General features: G+C 40.8%; 1 protein-coding gene across 1 annotated transcript; it reads right to left on the minus strand.

Moving 5' to 3' along the window:
• Window positions 1-803: 803 nt before the first annotated feature.
• On the minus strand, window positions 804-15,207 carry CDR2 (cerebellar degeneration related protein 2). The gene is made up of 5 exons (XM_083474438.1): window positions 15,068-15,207; window positions 8,346-8,458; window positions 5,505-5,653; window positions 4,739-4,903; window positions 804-3,857 (listed from the first exon to the last, which is right to left on the minus strand). The coding sequence occupies exons 1-5, from the start codon at window positions 15,144-15,146 to the stop codon at window positions 2,963-2,965; spliced, it is 1,401 nt and encodes a 466-aa protein (XP_083330564.1). The 5' UTR covers window positions 15,147-15,207; the 3' UTR covers window positions 804-2,962.
• Between the last annotated feature and the right edge of the window lie 121 nt (window positions 15,208-15,328).

Consider the following 15,328-nt stretch of genomic DNA (forward strand, 5'->3'; position numbering starts at 1 on the left):
TGAAATTCCAAATGTTCTTACTTCTAGTTCACCCCCATCCCTTCCTTTTTTGGAAAGCAAGGAACAACCCTACCTCTGGTTCTAGGGAAGAGTTGTTGTACTAAATACTGTCTCGTGTATGAAGCTGCCAATTGTTCTTGGAAATAGGAAGATACATTATGGTTGGGGTGTGTGTTCTTTTTTGAATAGCTAGCAAATGGTGCCTCGGCTATGTGCAGTTTGAATCACCATACTTGGTGCCAGTACAGAGCCTCAATTGCTTCAGATAAAATTTTACCTTGAAGGTTGACAATAGCATTCGCTTGAGCACCACCACTTTCTACCTTTGCCAAATGTGAGGATTTCTCTGCTGCTAGTTGGGAAATCTGTTGAGATTTATTCCAGAACAAGTGGGCTTGTTAGCAGCTACGTATTTCATTTTAAATGTATAGGGTCGTTGCTAGTCATCTTTCATACAACAGGTGCACTCTGTAGTTGTGATTTTAATGATCAATGATAACACAGCTCATCAACCTCCAAAAAAACATTTAGGCACATGAGCTGGACTGCAGTGTTCTGAAGTCAATGCAGGTGGAGAGACTTTATTCTTTTAAACAGACATGTGCCTAATACAGCAGCAATACCAAGTATACCAGTGATAGACTGAGGCTGCCCAGAATATCCTTCCCCTTTCCCACCCCCATAGTTCTAAAGGTATTGAAAAAAGCATTAAGTGGTTTTTCTACACGCTTCCAAGCACCTAGTTAGTAATCAACTGGCAAATCTCACTTAAACACAGACATGCACACACAAACTTCAGAAGCTTATTTGTTGAAGGGATTTATTTGTGATGGGATTAAAAAAAACAAACCAATATTCAGAATAGCTTACAAATCTTTAAATAAGCTTAAATACAGTTTGGTGGAGTGTGTCCATATCCAGGAAAAACATGTAATTCAAGAACAAGAAGCCATTCCCATTTTACACTGTACATAAGGCAGAGATGTTTGCAGTAGCAGCAACCAAGTTAAAGCTGCGATATCCCTTAAGCCGCACATGTTCAGTTTAACTAGTGATGTAATCACAACACTACTGTTGACAGGTACAGTACCTTTTACTCTTGAAAAAAATGCCATCTTATGCAGTACTGGTAAACCCTTCTGAATCCTCAGCTCTGTTACTTATCATCTTTGTGTATTTGAGAGAAACTTCAGGGAACAGAGGTCTGTTCTTAGAGCTATGTGCTCAGTAATATAAAAGCACTGCAATAAGATTTGCTTTCAAGTTCAACTTGCAATCGCAGAAGATTCTTTTGGGAATAGTTTTGTACAGCCTAGAAAATATGCATAGTAATACCTACCCATTCCTTTTACAGCTTGTTCAAGGTTTTCTAGGCTACATGAAGCCATCCTCCATGTTAAATACAATATTCTTAAGACAAGTGAACAATTACATGCACGTGGTCTTGGCAACAAATGCCATTATTAGCAGCAGAACAGTGTGTTGAACCCATAACCTTCTGCCATAAGACAATACTCTATACATTAAATAAACCTCAAAAATACCCCCCGTCACACCGTAGTCCTTTTTACATACAGAACGTTTGCTACTCCAATGACAACTCCATGCATAAGAGGCATGGTCACTGGTTTAGGCAGCTATGATGGGGCCCATCTGATACTCAAAGCATTAATGCTCAAAATCTTACCAATTTAGTCTTAAACTAGATATGTAATAGGGGTGAAAGATCCAGGAAGAGAAGCTTAAGCTGCCAATTCATGTGAAATCAAGGTCCTGCCTGAAGAATTCTCTGGCATTTTTCCTTTGATGTGACATTATAATCACTGTACCTCATATAAAGTAAGCATTCAGCTCAAGCCTTGTTTAGTTCAAAGTACTTAATGTTTATGCAGTGAGAAATCCTGCCAATAGAATAGCCCAGGCTTCCTCAACCTCGGCCCTCCAGATGTTTTGAGACTACAATTCCCATCATCCCTGACCACACTAGCTAGGGATAATGGGCATTGTAGGCCAAAAACATCTGGAGGGCTGAGGTTGAGGAAGCCTGGAATAGCCGGACCTATTTGAGATGTTCAGTGAAAAAGACTGCCCATATTTCACATAACAGTGGAAGCAATCTTTGCTCATCTTTTCAGGGGATGAAAGCTTCCAAAACTCCCAGCTAGTCACTGAAAGATTGCTTGCTTCCAGGAGCAATTTGAAGTAGCATACACATAGAACGGATACAGAATGCTTGTTACCCAAATGTAGCACACTCGGCAATGGCCACTTCTCTGTTCCAATCATTCCTATAGCAACAATTTCTTCTCAAGACAGCAACTGTACTTTATTTCCAGAAGAAACAATGTCCATCTAATCAAGCAAATTAAACCAGTGCTTGATCTCTGCATGGACATTTCTTGTTAAATTTATTACTTTAAATCACAGGTCTGACAAAAACAAAAAAATCTTTGGAGTCAAATATTAAATGCAAGGAGGTTGCCTTTTAAAAATGTACCAGACTTGCAATTTAATTTCATACCATGTTTAATAGCCGAATTGCCATTGTTGAAGAGAAACACAACACTACAGAAGAATTTCAACTTTCCAACTCAGGACCGCAGAAAGAATCCAAAAACTAAACCTCCATAAGTGACAACTCTTTACATGCAGCCACTGGGTGGTTTCCAATTCTCCAAAATACAACTTTTATTACCAGGCATTAGGTGCAGTTAGCAGAGTCACGTAACCATTTCATCTGCCAATTTAGCATAATCTGCAATGTCCTGAGCAAATCAGTGGCAACAACTGTCTCAAACACCCCCCAAAACAAGTGGACCCAACCCATCCTACAAGTTCAAAAAGTCAACCTACATATACTCTAGCAGAACAGACATGCAGCAATGTCTCAAATGAAACATTCAGACAGCTACTTCTCAAGAACAACGGTTTTCTAAGGTAGTAGAGATGTACAGAAAGTTTGTTAAGGCTGAGAAGGAAAGGATTTATACTTTGCTCGGTGTTCATCTATTTCCTGTTTGGTTTTCTTGATACAACTAAAGATTTCCTTAAAGAGAAGCTTGTATTCAGGTGGAGGGTTTGAAGGCAAGCTGGCTGGGGCTGGGTCAGCATTTGGGGGTTCAGCTTCTCCAACACACATGTCCAAGGATTTATTCCCCACTCTGACATCTTTGGAATACTGTTTAGAAGTTTGTACAGCTTTGTGTTTCAATGACTCCTCGTCTAGTTGACACTTCTTCAGGAGGTCTTCATACTTGACCTTCAAAGCGTTATACTGTGCATCAACCTCGTTAAGCAGAGAGATGCCCCTTTGCTTTACAGCTTCTGCCCGCCGGATACAGGTTTCTTCATGGCCCTTTATTAGAAGATCCCCACCTGCAACACTGCCAAGGAAGGTCTCACTGGTGCTTCTTTTGAGTGCCCTTCTGTCGGGTTCTGGGACAGTTAAAAGAACCCCATCAGAAGAGCTCCAATCTGAAGGGCTCTGACTCAGATCTCTCTCTAAAGAATCTTTGAAGGAAATAAAAAAAGACTCTGGAACAAGCTTTTCCACCCCATTAGCAAAGGTGCTTTCAGACTGAAATATCTGCTTCATTTCAGCCACTTCAAACTCAAGCTCTTCAGCTCTGGCTCGGTATAGATCGACATCCACCAACCTCTGCTCAAGATCACAGTTCTCCTTCAGCATGAGATTGTACTCTTCCTCCATCGTCATCCTCTTCTCTTTTTCCATGCTGAGCTGTGCTTGCAAAAGAGTCATTGCCTTTTTTAACCTCTGGTTTTCTTCCTCCAGAGGACTCAGTTGGCTATCCACAGAAGTAATTTTTTCCGCAAAAACATGGTCATAAACAAAATACCTAGACACAAACAACAAGAGCCAATGAAAAGCATTAGTTCGCTCTTCCCAATAACTCGCTTTTTTTGTATACAAAGGGTAACTTTATTATGGATGAATAAAGCACAGCAATGTGTGCCAGTTTCTAGACATGAACCCTAAAGTGAAAGAGCTGCCTGTATTAGGTCTCTACAAAAACTAGAGATTGTACCTTGCCTTTGTAAAAGGCTAGAAATACCTAGGTAAGCATTGTAGAGTTAAATCAACAACTTAGATAAATTTCTTCAGAAAGAGGATCTGGGTTGGACAATTTTACGGTTTCTACTGTCCTGAAATTCAGAGAACGCACATCTATATCAAAACTTGTAACAGTCACCATCAAGTCTCCATCCCTATGACTCTCTACCAACCTTCTGAAAGCCACACTGTTCATAAGGATACAATACCAGTTCTGACATAAGGCAAACACCTTAATGGTTGACCTTAAAGAAAAAGGTCTGTCACTAGTTGGCCTGAAGAGAACAGGAAATAGGCTGATTTAGAGACCTTTGAAGGGCTAATGAAAGAGACCTAGATTTCCCAGGAACTTCCTTTACAAAAATTCCCAACATCGTTTTCAACTAAAGTGCAGAAATCAGCCCAAAGTTATCCAGAGCGTCAAAAAGGTCAGAAAAATATACACACATGGCTGTATATGACAGGTTCACTTAAGAGCTGATGAGGACAGGTCTTCAATAATCTTTGTTTAAGCTTTGTTTAATCATATGCCATCACTAAACTTGACACATTTCCTAATCAGAATATGCTTGACTTTTTTTTTTTTTACTTCTCTACCAAAACTGAACAACATTAAATAACTTTTCCACAGAAAAAGACTGCTTTTAAAATGAACTTGAAACTTACTTGCGAAGGTCATACAATTCCTTCAGACATGCAAAACTATGAACAGATCTTGGATGCTCACACCGTTCACGATTCGCGTACCCTTGCCCAGAATTCTTCAACTCTTCCACTTGTCTCTGGAGATCATCAATATGTGCTTGAAGACTTTCAATAGTCTCAGTAAGGCTGGAAAAAAAATTCACACACAGAAGTACACAAATTTGTCAGCATAAGTCAAGTTTGACACATCTACAATTGTTTAAACTGCAGATTTCTTTGAGAGATGTTTGTGTTCCAGGATATTGACTCTGGGAGTCAGAAACTCTGTCTTTTGGTTATTACTTGACCCCCAAAGTATCATTGGGAGAAGGCATCAGGGTTCATCTTTTTCCACCACCATCCTGAGGAGGAAAAGCTAACAAGTACCTCCAAAGGCTCCATGTCACTTTAACAGACGTCTCCCTCACCCAAATAAAGACTCTGCTTTTCTAGTGGATTCCATTTTGCAAGATTAGAAAGAAGCTATATTCAAACAAGGACGGAATCTTTCAGTTCAGCTGTTAGCTTAATGAAAGTGGAGGTGGGAGGGATATAGGGGGACACAGGGAGAAAGGTCAGTCCCTACTCCCAACCTCAGCCCAGGCAGAATCCAGGAGGGTCAAGCAACAATTGAATTATACAGACATTGTTGGAGTAAAATATGCAATATATAAATGGTGCACATTAAGGAAGGGAAACAAAGTGCCATATTTGGTAAGCATATTACCTTATTATCTTTTCATATTACCTTATTATCTTTTGCTGCGAGGCTCTACTGTCAAAAACTAGCTTTTGATTAGCATCTTCCAGTTCTCTGGCAGTGACATCAAGCTGTTCGTAAACTTTGGCATGTTGATCATTCATTTGACGCAGAAGTTCCACCTGCTTTGTAAGATACTACAAAATAATGTACAGTTAATGTTGCAAATGTAATTAAAGAGGGGTTCCTTAACCAGTGGCTGAAATTACATTATTTTTGCTGCTTTCCTTGCAATCTCAAGCAATGATAGTTAAGAAGATTAGCAGGACGATACGGAAGTACATACACCTTCTTCTTACCCCAAATGAGAGGCACTATACAACTAACCTTTTTCAAACAGCTCAGGCCAGAGTAATCCCTCAGACTGCTAAAGGTCTCTGCAGGAGTAAACACAGAGCTCTCCCATTTTACTCTCCAAGCACACAAGTCATGGTAAAGTTACGTAACAAGGAAGATAAAATTAGGCCTAGGATTCAACATAGTTTAAGTACATGGCCCAACAGGCTTTCTGTCTCAAACATGACCCCCCCCCCCTCTCCACCATGGCAAATCACTTTGGAAATTGATGGGAGCATACAGTTTGAGACTAACTAATCTCTTGTTGAAAGTGAAACACTCCACTGGGCATGCTTAACCCTTAGGCACACTTGAAGGAGAGCTTTAGATTTTGACTCAAGGGTTTATTTCTAAAACTACAGACACTTTCAAGAAGATGAAAAGACATAATGGGTAAATAGGGCAACACTGCATAGCATATCTTGTCAGCTGATAGTGAGTTCCTACTTTCCCCGTTATAAATTGAGTTACTCTTGCAATCCCCGTCAAGGGGCTCCTGTTTTAAATCTATATTAAATGTTTAGTGCAAGCCTCTTTATTCAAGAAATATAACAGGTTGTTTATTTTTAAAGCTGTGAAAACTACTTTCAGAAAGCCTTGGCTAAGAGGTGTCCGGCATAAGAATACTAAACCATTAACTTTAAGCTGCTTTGCAAGAGAGGCAAACTCTGGATTTCCGCCTCAAACACTATTCAATCGCATGTTCCCAACTATGAGAAACAGAAATGCAGTAAAATGACTTGAGATAACTGGTGAGAACAGTTCCATTTAGCATATTTCAAGTCAATCAATATGCCAAAGAAGTTGCACAGGAAGAATTATGATAACTGAATGCTGGAATTTTGTACATATTGCTAATACATGAATCTTTCACAGAACCTGAAGTTTAAAGCCACTACTCTAAGTAGCCGAGTAGCCTATTGATTATATAATCAAATCTTCTGTGCTGGAATCTTTTTATTTCCCTCATTAAAATGATTGATAGGCTTACATTTTGAGAAGTCTAAAGCAGGATTACAAGTTAATCTAGTACCCCCTGCAACCTTTACCCTATTAGAATCAATTAGACATATTACCTGTTGCAATTTATAGTCAGCCTGTGAGCAACACAGGGTTTAGCCAAGGTTAGCATTAACCTGAATCTCAGTGTAAACATGAACCAGATTAATTTTGTCTGCTATTCTGAAAGCAAGCTGAAGATATTGTTATAATAAAGCACTGCCAGCTAAAATGGCATCTACAATGTCATGTTATCAGAAACATGGAGAGGAAGCTTTCAAATTGATCAGAGCCCACTTGTAGTTGAGAGTGCAACTAGCAATGCAATCTTGTATATTTTTGCTTAGAAGAAAGCCCCACTGAAATCAATATGAGTTATTCCCAGGTAAACGGGCAAGGTTGCAACCAAAACCATTTAAAACATGCTTTATGTACAATTTCAAATGAAGTACACATAGATGCGCCACACCAGCTTTCCTCAACCTTTTGCCTTCCACATGTTTTGGACTTGCATTCCCATCAGCTCTGACCAGTGGTCAAAGACGATAGTTGTGGTCCAGCAACATCTAGAAGGCACCAGATTGGAACTTTATTCCGTACTCTTCTCATTCTGCAAACTTCCATACTCTAGAGGAGCCACATACTCCTTCAGCAGAAGAAGATTTGCACCCTTGGTTGGAAGATACAAAAAGCTGAATCCATGTAATTGAACAGAAAACACCACCCTCAATCGCAAAGCCTTTTACTGGGGGAACAGGCAAACTGCTGTGTTTATTTGGTACATTCATATTCTTTTTTTTTTATTATTTTTTAACTATTATTATTATTATTATTATTAATTGAATTTATATACCGCCCTATAACTGGAGGTCTCAGGGTAGTTCACAGAATAAAATCAAAATATAAAACCACAAAATACATAATCAAAATAAAAACAACCACCCAATACCCCCCAAAAAACCCCCACATTTTAAAAGAGCATTCTACCCATTAGTTCTACAATTCCCATGCCAGCTTGTAATACAAAAGTTAAACATAAAAACCAAATTGATAGGCACTGAACACTACAGCTAACTTCAATAGCTGGTGTCCTTTATATTTATCTGTTTTTAAAAATACATTCATTCACCAATATGTTATTTCTCCCCTAGAGCTAGAAAAAAAGGAAGGAAAAGGAAAATCCTTAGTGCCTTGTACACATCGAGCCTAAGATTAGCAATATTAAATATTTGGCTTTCATGTGTTCAAACATTTCACTTCCATTATCTTGCAGTAATTCTAACCATGACCCCATAAAGAGTAACCTAATATTGCAGGTAGGCAATGGGGCCATGTGAAAGATAGCTTGCCTGGGCCATCTGTGAGTTCATGACTGAAGATTCAAATAGAGGACGTTCTGGTCTGAAGTACAGTCACTGCTCTAGGCCAGAATAATGGGCATATAGCCTTTGGGCTGTACATTATGCTCACTTGCCCCCAATGTGCAGTTGTTACCTCTATCTCCTGCAGTTGCTCTTGATTGGTGGAATACATCTGCTGCAGGGATGTCTCCAATTCCGTGTTTCGATCCAAGAGTGTCTTCCCAAGCTCAGCAGCAAGATGGAGATCTAAAATGAGTTGTGTGTATTTAAACTGGTGCAAATGCTATTGTGTTTTTCAAGGACAAACTTTGGTAACAATGGTTATGGCACATTAAAAAAACACACACCCTACAATTCCTAAGAACAACTAATCACAGCTCACATTTTTCCAGTTTTGTTTTTTTGTGTACTTTATGGATGTTAGAGTTCTGTCCATCTCTTATTTTGACTCTCTCTAATACATCCTCATTGCAACGGACGTAGAGAGAAATTAGTGATGCCCTTCTAGGACTTGCCTACTTCAATCAAGTCATACAGTTTGAAAAGCAGATGCTTCAAGTACTCTACCCCATTTCCTACCCGTGTTCTAGTGCACTAAGGTGCCATCTGACCACTAAGTTTTCAAGTTCAGGTATAGAGCTGTAGTGATGACTAGGTATCAGAGAATGCATGTTATTTAAAAACAGGTCAACTTCTGATGATACCAAAGGCTGAAATTCAACAGATTCTTAAAACCTGCACACCCTAAATACTATCATGAGAAGTCGGTAAAATCAAAATCTGTCATTTTAGCCATTTATGAAGATCAAGAGCACTCCCTGCTATCAGCACCTCCTTTTCCAACTGTGAGAGCTTACATATATTCATGCTGCCTGTCTGTGATGTGTCAAGAACCTGGTATAACCCTTAAAGATGAGTTTTGCTTAGATATCATGCTATTTGTCAACATGACATTTCTCCAATTCATTTTTGGAGCGGTGCTCCCTTGAACAGCATCACATAAGCCCACAATTTGTACTATTTCATACACATTTTTATCTTTTTTTGTTTCTAGTTTTAAAAAACGTTTAATAACTAATATGCACCTTTTAAGAAGAGACTTCTTAAGAAGAGACCTTTTAAGAAGAGACTTCTCCTAGCAGTATTTGCAAGACTTAAAAGCAGATAATTTGCAACTGACTGAACAAGTTATTCTGGTTACCAAGTGCTTAGAATACACAATTTTATTTAATGCTTTTCCTTTACAGCTACATAGATCAGCATCTTAAAATATATCAGAAAGAACTCACAGACTTAACAAGTTGCCTCCTCCTATGCCAAGTTAGCTTTTTAAGTAACAAGTGACCTTTTTTTTTCCTCTACGCCAAAGTTAAACAAAATATACCCAAGCTAGAATTCAATACAATCCTCTAACAATCTCTGGAACTGCCATGAAGACAGCTGTTATCAGGTTTGGAGGAGAAAATGAAGAAAAATGCAGAACCTCTGTTTAAATGCCACCCAGAAGAGTGGCAATACAAGAAAACTTGGTTAATACTTGAGACACAACCTTCCTAATCCATTACTCAACCACAAAATGCATTTGCCTATGCTTAACAGTTCAAAGTTCAGTTACTCCATCACTAACAATTTCCTGAACGTGGTATTAGATTCCCTACGAAGCTGCATTCAAAATTTAAACAGCAACAGGACAACAATCCCATTTCAACTCTCATTTTCTACATCCATTGTACTGCTAGACCTATGACAACACTGCCACACATATGCATAGTGTAAGCAAGTGCACAATCTCTGTCACACCCACACAGAGCCAGTGTCGTGAAGTGGTGAGAGTGCTGGACTAGAATATGGGAGTCCAGAGTTCAAAACCCCATTCAGCCATGAAGCTCACCAGGTGCCTTGAGGCAGTCACTCTTTTTCAGTCTAGCCTACCTCACAGAACTGTTGTGAGGATAAGATGGAGAGGGTGGGGGGAAACAACCATGTGTGCTACCTTGAGTGCTTTGGAAGAGAGAAGGAACAGAAATGTAGTTTTTAAAATGGACACTGGGGCTGTAACTGTTAAAAGTTTAGATTTGGAGCAGCAACTGGGAATCTGTGACCCTCCAGGTTTGTTTAGTTCATGAAATTCATATACCTTTCTATATGATTCTTAAGATTCTCCCTAGGCCTTGCCCCCTCACCTTCCTCAAATGCTTTTTTTGCCTGGGTAGAATATGCCCTTGAATGTCTCATGCCTGCCTGGACAGGTAGGGGTATGTGTGTAGAAACCTCTGATTTGTGTATAGCTGGAATGTGAAGTTAAGAGTAACCTACTGCTTCACTCACTTTCCCCTCTGTCCCAACAGTGGCAAGCAGCCCCCCCCCCCCGAAGGTCCCCCACGGGGGAATGTGGTACTCTGGCTGAAAAAGGTTTCCCACTCCCGTTCTGAATGCTTGATAAAATGATATCTTTAATAACGATTCCATCACAACAGATGTTATACCAGCTGGCCTGCAGTTCCCTTGATTTCTTTTTAAAAAATCAGTGTTCTATTGGCTGCTTTCCAGTCCTCTAGTACAGAGGTCAACCTTAGGGACACGTTACATATTTTTGCTAAACAGTCAGCAATTTCATATTTGAGTTCTTTAACTCTAGATGCCAGACAGACTTGTTAATTTTTAATTTGTCCATGACATCAAAGAACTTAATCTCGTCACCACTGTTCACTTGAATTCTCCACATGCTCCGCCTGGAAAACTAAGTTCAGGCATCTACATCTTCTGCAATCATAGTAAGGAAGCCATCAGTGAGACTAAACAAGGAATGCTTCTGCAAATTAAAGTCTCTTTGCAAGTTTATATTTCTCCACCAACATCTTTAGTGCCCGGAGAATTACCAGTTTTGCAATTTGTCATCCAACTAGATTAAACAGTCTTGAAGTAGCAAGGCACAGTATGCTGCCTGAGGCTGCAAAATGAATCATAAATGCCACATTCCAAATATTGAAATGCATTAGCAGTATAAAAGAGGGGAGACTGAAGCTATTCAAGACAACTGCTTAGATAATGAGACATTATAAATCATTTGTCCACATGGTGCAAGACAAAAATTACAAAGCTTAAGGCAAAGTTATACATGTTTATTGAAATCTTCCATTGGAGAGACAAAAGCATATATTTTAACTTTTAAAAAAATACTTTGAACTGGAAATTTCAAACAATGGAAAATCATTTAAGTGTCTCAGAAACTTAACACTTTGGGTGGGTGGGTGTGTTTTCTAAATCACACCTTCCCTTTTCCACAACTTGAAAATGCCAATTTAAAATTGAATGTTGGCAGAAGAATGGTTAGTTGACTGCAATAATGCAATAAAGTTGGACTGTCAATGCAAGAATAACAAAGATCAAGCTGACTTATTAAAGGAGCTACATATTCAAACATTTGTATAACAATGCAGTGAGCAAGAGCTTTGACTATATAAACACATCTCAGACGTGCCTTTGACTGTCCCCATTTCCTGGCTATTTCGAGGTTTTTAAACTGGGTAAGACAAGTCCTAGATACTATTTGAAGAAAGAGCTCTATTTTTAAACACACTGCAGTTTATTGGCTTATGTAGAAGTAATGCCTGTTGAAGTTACTGAAACTACAAGAAATGCTGTTACGGGAGCAAGAATACATATATCACATCAGCTTCTGCACAAACCAATATAACACAGAACAAAAAAATTAAAATAAAAATTGGAGAATTTCAACAGTTACACTTCCAGCATCCAAAGGTGAATTATGTGACACCCTCAACTTCCTAGATACATGTCAGAGTCTTAATTCTTGGTCCTTGAAAAAACCAAGCAGAGCTGTACTGTAAAATATTGGCTGCTTTTACCATAAGAAAGGCACTCTTTCTACCCCTGTACCCCACAAGCCTCCTCCAGACTGCATACCAAACTCATTTTTCTTCTATACATACCCTACTCAGCAGCACAATTATGTTGTTGCCAGCTTTATGGCACATCTTATAGCACAACCTGCCTTATTCCTTGAAAAGCTATTTATTCTAAATACGAATACATGGGCACCTGTAGTTTTTAATATTTAGGGTGCAAGAACAGAGTCTGAATCTTTCTATGGCTTACTTAGTCTCATTGAAGTAAGTAGTGCTAGAGTAAAATCTTGAAGGTCTTCCACCAACTGAATTTCTCCAGTTTAATTTATATTTGTTAACCTAGAATAACTCATACCCCAGTTTGATCATGAATTCAGACTAGAACCAGTGCTTCTTGCAAATGTGCATTAAATGGTGGGGAAACTGCATGTTTACTTTCACCAGTCTGTAAAGAGCTTTCCAGAAATCTAATTACATACTGTACATGTTTATTTGGCAGTTAAATTTCACCATGTTCAAAGGGCTTACTTATGAGCCTTTCAAGCACCTTCACTCTTGAGAAAGTCCCACTGAAGTCTGAAGGATTCAATTTCCAAATAAAACTTGTAAGGAATTAGCCTGTACCTATATCTTTAGCAGAATCTAAACAGATTTAAATGCCCCTGAGCACACATAAGATACAGATACTTTTTTATGCAACCACAGACCCAAACAAAATAAAACCAACAACTGTTTAGCCTGGAGAAGAGGAGGTTAAGGGGTGATATGATAGCCATGTTCAAATATATAAAAGGATGTCACATAGAGGAGGGAGAAAGGTTGTTTTCTGCTGCTCCAGAGAAGCGGACACGGAGCAATGGATCCAAACTACAAGAAAGAAGATTCCACCTAAACATTAGGAAGAACATCCTGACAGTAAGAGCTGTTTGACAGTGGAATTTGCTGCCAAGGAGTGTGGTGGAGTCTCCTTCTTTGGAGGTCTTTAAGCAGAGGCTTGACAACCATATGTCAGGAGTGCTCTGATGGCGTTTCCTGCTTGGCAGGGGGTTGGACTCGATGGCCCTTGTGGTCCCTTCCAACTCTATGATTCTATGTACAAGTAAAATACAATTGCATACAAAATCCATTAAAGTGGTTTGCAATGCTGGGCATGCATTTTGAGAACCATGCCTTCCTGACCTTCCATGGTCCTCTCCCCTCATCATGCATCCTCAATGCGTCTTCCACAAGTTCTCTTGTCACAATTCCAGTTCCTCCCCCCACAAATAGCATCATAACTGGTGTCCCCAAATCCCCATTACTTTTCCCCAGACCACCGTCAAGTAACTTCTCTCTACCTAAGTGTTCTTCCCACTGGACTTCGGTCACCCTCAAGCCACTCATACCTCATAGCATACTACCTCCCAAGCCTCTACCCCTACATCCCTGTTTTTGTTACTTTCTCCCCATAAGTTCTCATTACTTCTTCCCCCTCTCTCCTTCTCTAGCCCCTTTGGTGTGCTTTTATTATGCCACAAATCACATTTTGGGGTCTAAATGACTAGGGATACTCACTTATGGTGGAGATAAATAATTAAAGCTGAATATAAAATGTGCTTTGACGATGACAAAAGATATGACGGGCGGGGGAACTAAACCCATTAAGCTGATGGGTGAGGGATGGGGTGACAAAGAACTAAGCCTGTGATCCTAACCATGTGTACTCAGAAGTCCTAATGAATTCAGTGGGGCTTATTCCCTAAATCACGAAAAGGTGCAGGTGAAAGGCTTGAGATGAATGATGAGGGATACACCCTAGAGATGAGCTAGTTGGGCGGGAGAAAAAGCCATGAGCAGGTGAGCATGAAAGGCATGATAGAAATACTTATTTGAGACCCAAAGAAAAGAAAACAAGAAGAGATAAACTATGACTGTGCTGCTGTCAATATCCATTAATTGCCCTTTGCTATTGAGAGGCAGCTTGGTGTAGTGGTTAAAGTCCAAGCTTTCTCCAACTTGGGTCTCTAGAGGTTGCTGGACAACAGTTCCCATCATTCCCAGCCAGCATGGCCAGTGGTCAGGGGTGATGGGTGAAGAACATCTGGGGACCCATGGTTGAGAAAAGCTGGGCTAGACTGCTAGACCAGAACCAGGGAGAAAGGGATTTGTTATCCCCACTCAGCCATGAAGCTTCCTGGGAGACCTTGAGCCAGTCACTCGCTCTCAACCTAACCTACCTCACAGGATTGTTGTGAGCGGTGCTTTTTTCTGGGGCGACTTTTTTCTAAGTTTGGCCTTATTGAGGGGCATTCTTTCAATAGGAGTCGGAAAATGAGCGTACCCCTCAACATTTTTTTTAAAAAAGCACTGGTGTGAGAATGAAATGGGGAGGAGGAAAACTATGGACATTACCACCATTTCATATTTATTCATATCCCACCAAAGCGCCTAACCGCTAAAATAGAAACGTAGAATGCAATCATTTTTTTAAAATAATGTATATCACCTTCAGCTCTTTGAAGGAAAAGCGGGATACAGTACTGTATAAAGAAAGAAAGGGGCGGACACAGGCTGTGCTTTTTACATCCCGCTGCCCTTTAACGCCAGCCTTCGCTCTTCTTTCGCCTGGGCGCTCGGCGTCTTCTCCACACGGGCGTGCCCCACGCGCATCTACCTGCGACACGTGAGGATGGATCTCCGCGCTTCTGAAACCCGCTAGTCCTCAGTAAGGCGCCGCAAGGCTCTTCACTTATTCGAAAAATTAAAGAAAAAACCCCAACTGCCTCACTTTCCTCTCCTCGACCGTTTCATGGTCTCTCTCCTCTCTTTCCCGCAGTTTCCACCTCGGCTCCCCTCAGCCATTGTCTCCCCCCCCCTCCATTGTCCCAGTCCCACCTTCTTCCCTCTCCGGCGGCTTCTCCTCACCGCCTCTTTCCAAGCCTCCTGACCCACCCGCAGCCCCTCAGGACCCTCGGCCGACCCGCTCCTCCTCCGCCGCCGCCCTCACCTTGCTGCAGGTCCTGCTGGTCGTACCACGGCTCATCCTCGCGGATCTCGAACTCCTCCACCAAACTGTCGGTGAGCATCGCGGAGCCGCCCTCGCCCTCGCTTCCCAACCCGAGAAGCAGCGCCGCGAGCCTCCCGGGACCGACGCCCGCTCCCCGCCGCGCCTCTTTATCCCCTGCCCGCCCGCGCTTCGCCTCAGCAGAGCGCTCCGCTCGCCGCCGTTTAAACCCGCTTCCGAACTTTCCCGAGCGCTTCCGGACTG

This window comes from Podarcis liolepis (assembly GCF_965112155.1).
Source record: "Podarcis liolepis genome assembly, chromosome: 14".
NCBI classification, from domain to species: domain Eukaryota; kingdom Metazoa; phylum Chordata; class Lepidosauria; order Squamata; family Lacertidae; genus Podarcis; species Podarcis liolepis.

Bases quoted from the DNA above. Each gene is read 5' to 3' on its own strand.
- CDR2 (XM_083474438.1), bottom strand. From the start codon at position 15,146: ATGCTCACCGACAGTTTGGTGGAGGAGTTCGAGATCCGCGAGGATGAG. The intron at 8,459-15,067 runs GTGAGGGCGGCG...AACTCATTTTAG, and splicing joins CCAGCAGGACCTGCAGCAAG to ATCTCCATCTTGCTGCTGAG. The intron at 3,858-4,738 runs GTAAGTTTCAAG...GTTTGTGTCTAG, and splicing joins GAATTGTATGACCTTCGCAA to GTATTTTGTTTATGACCATG.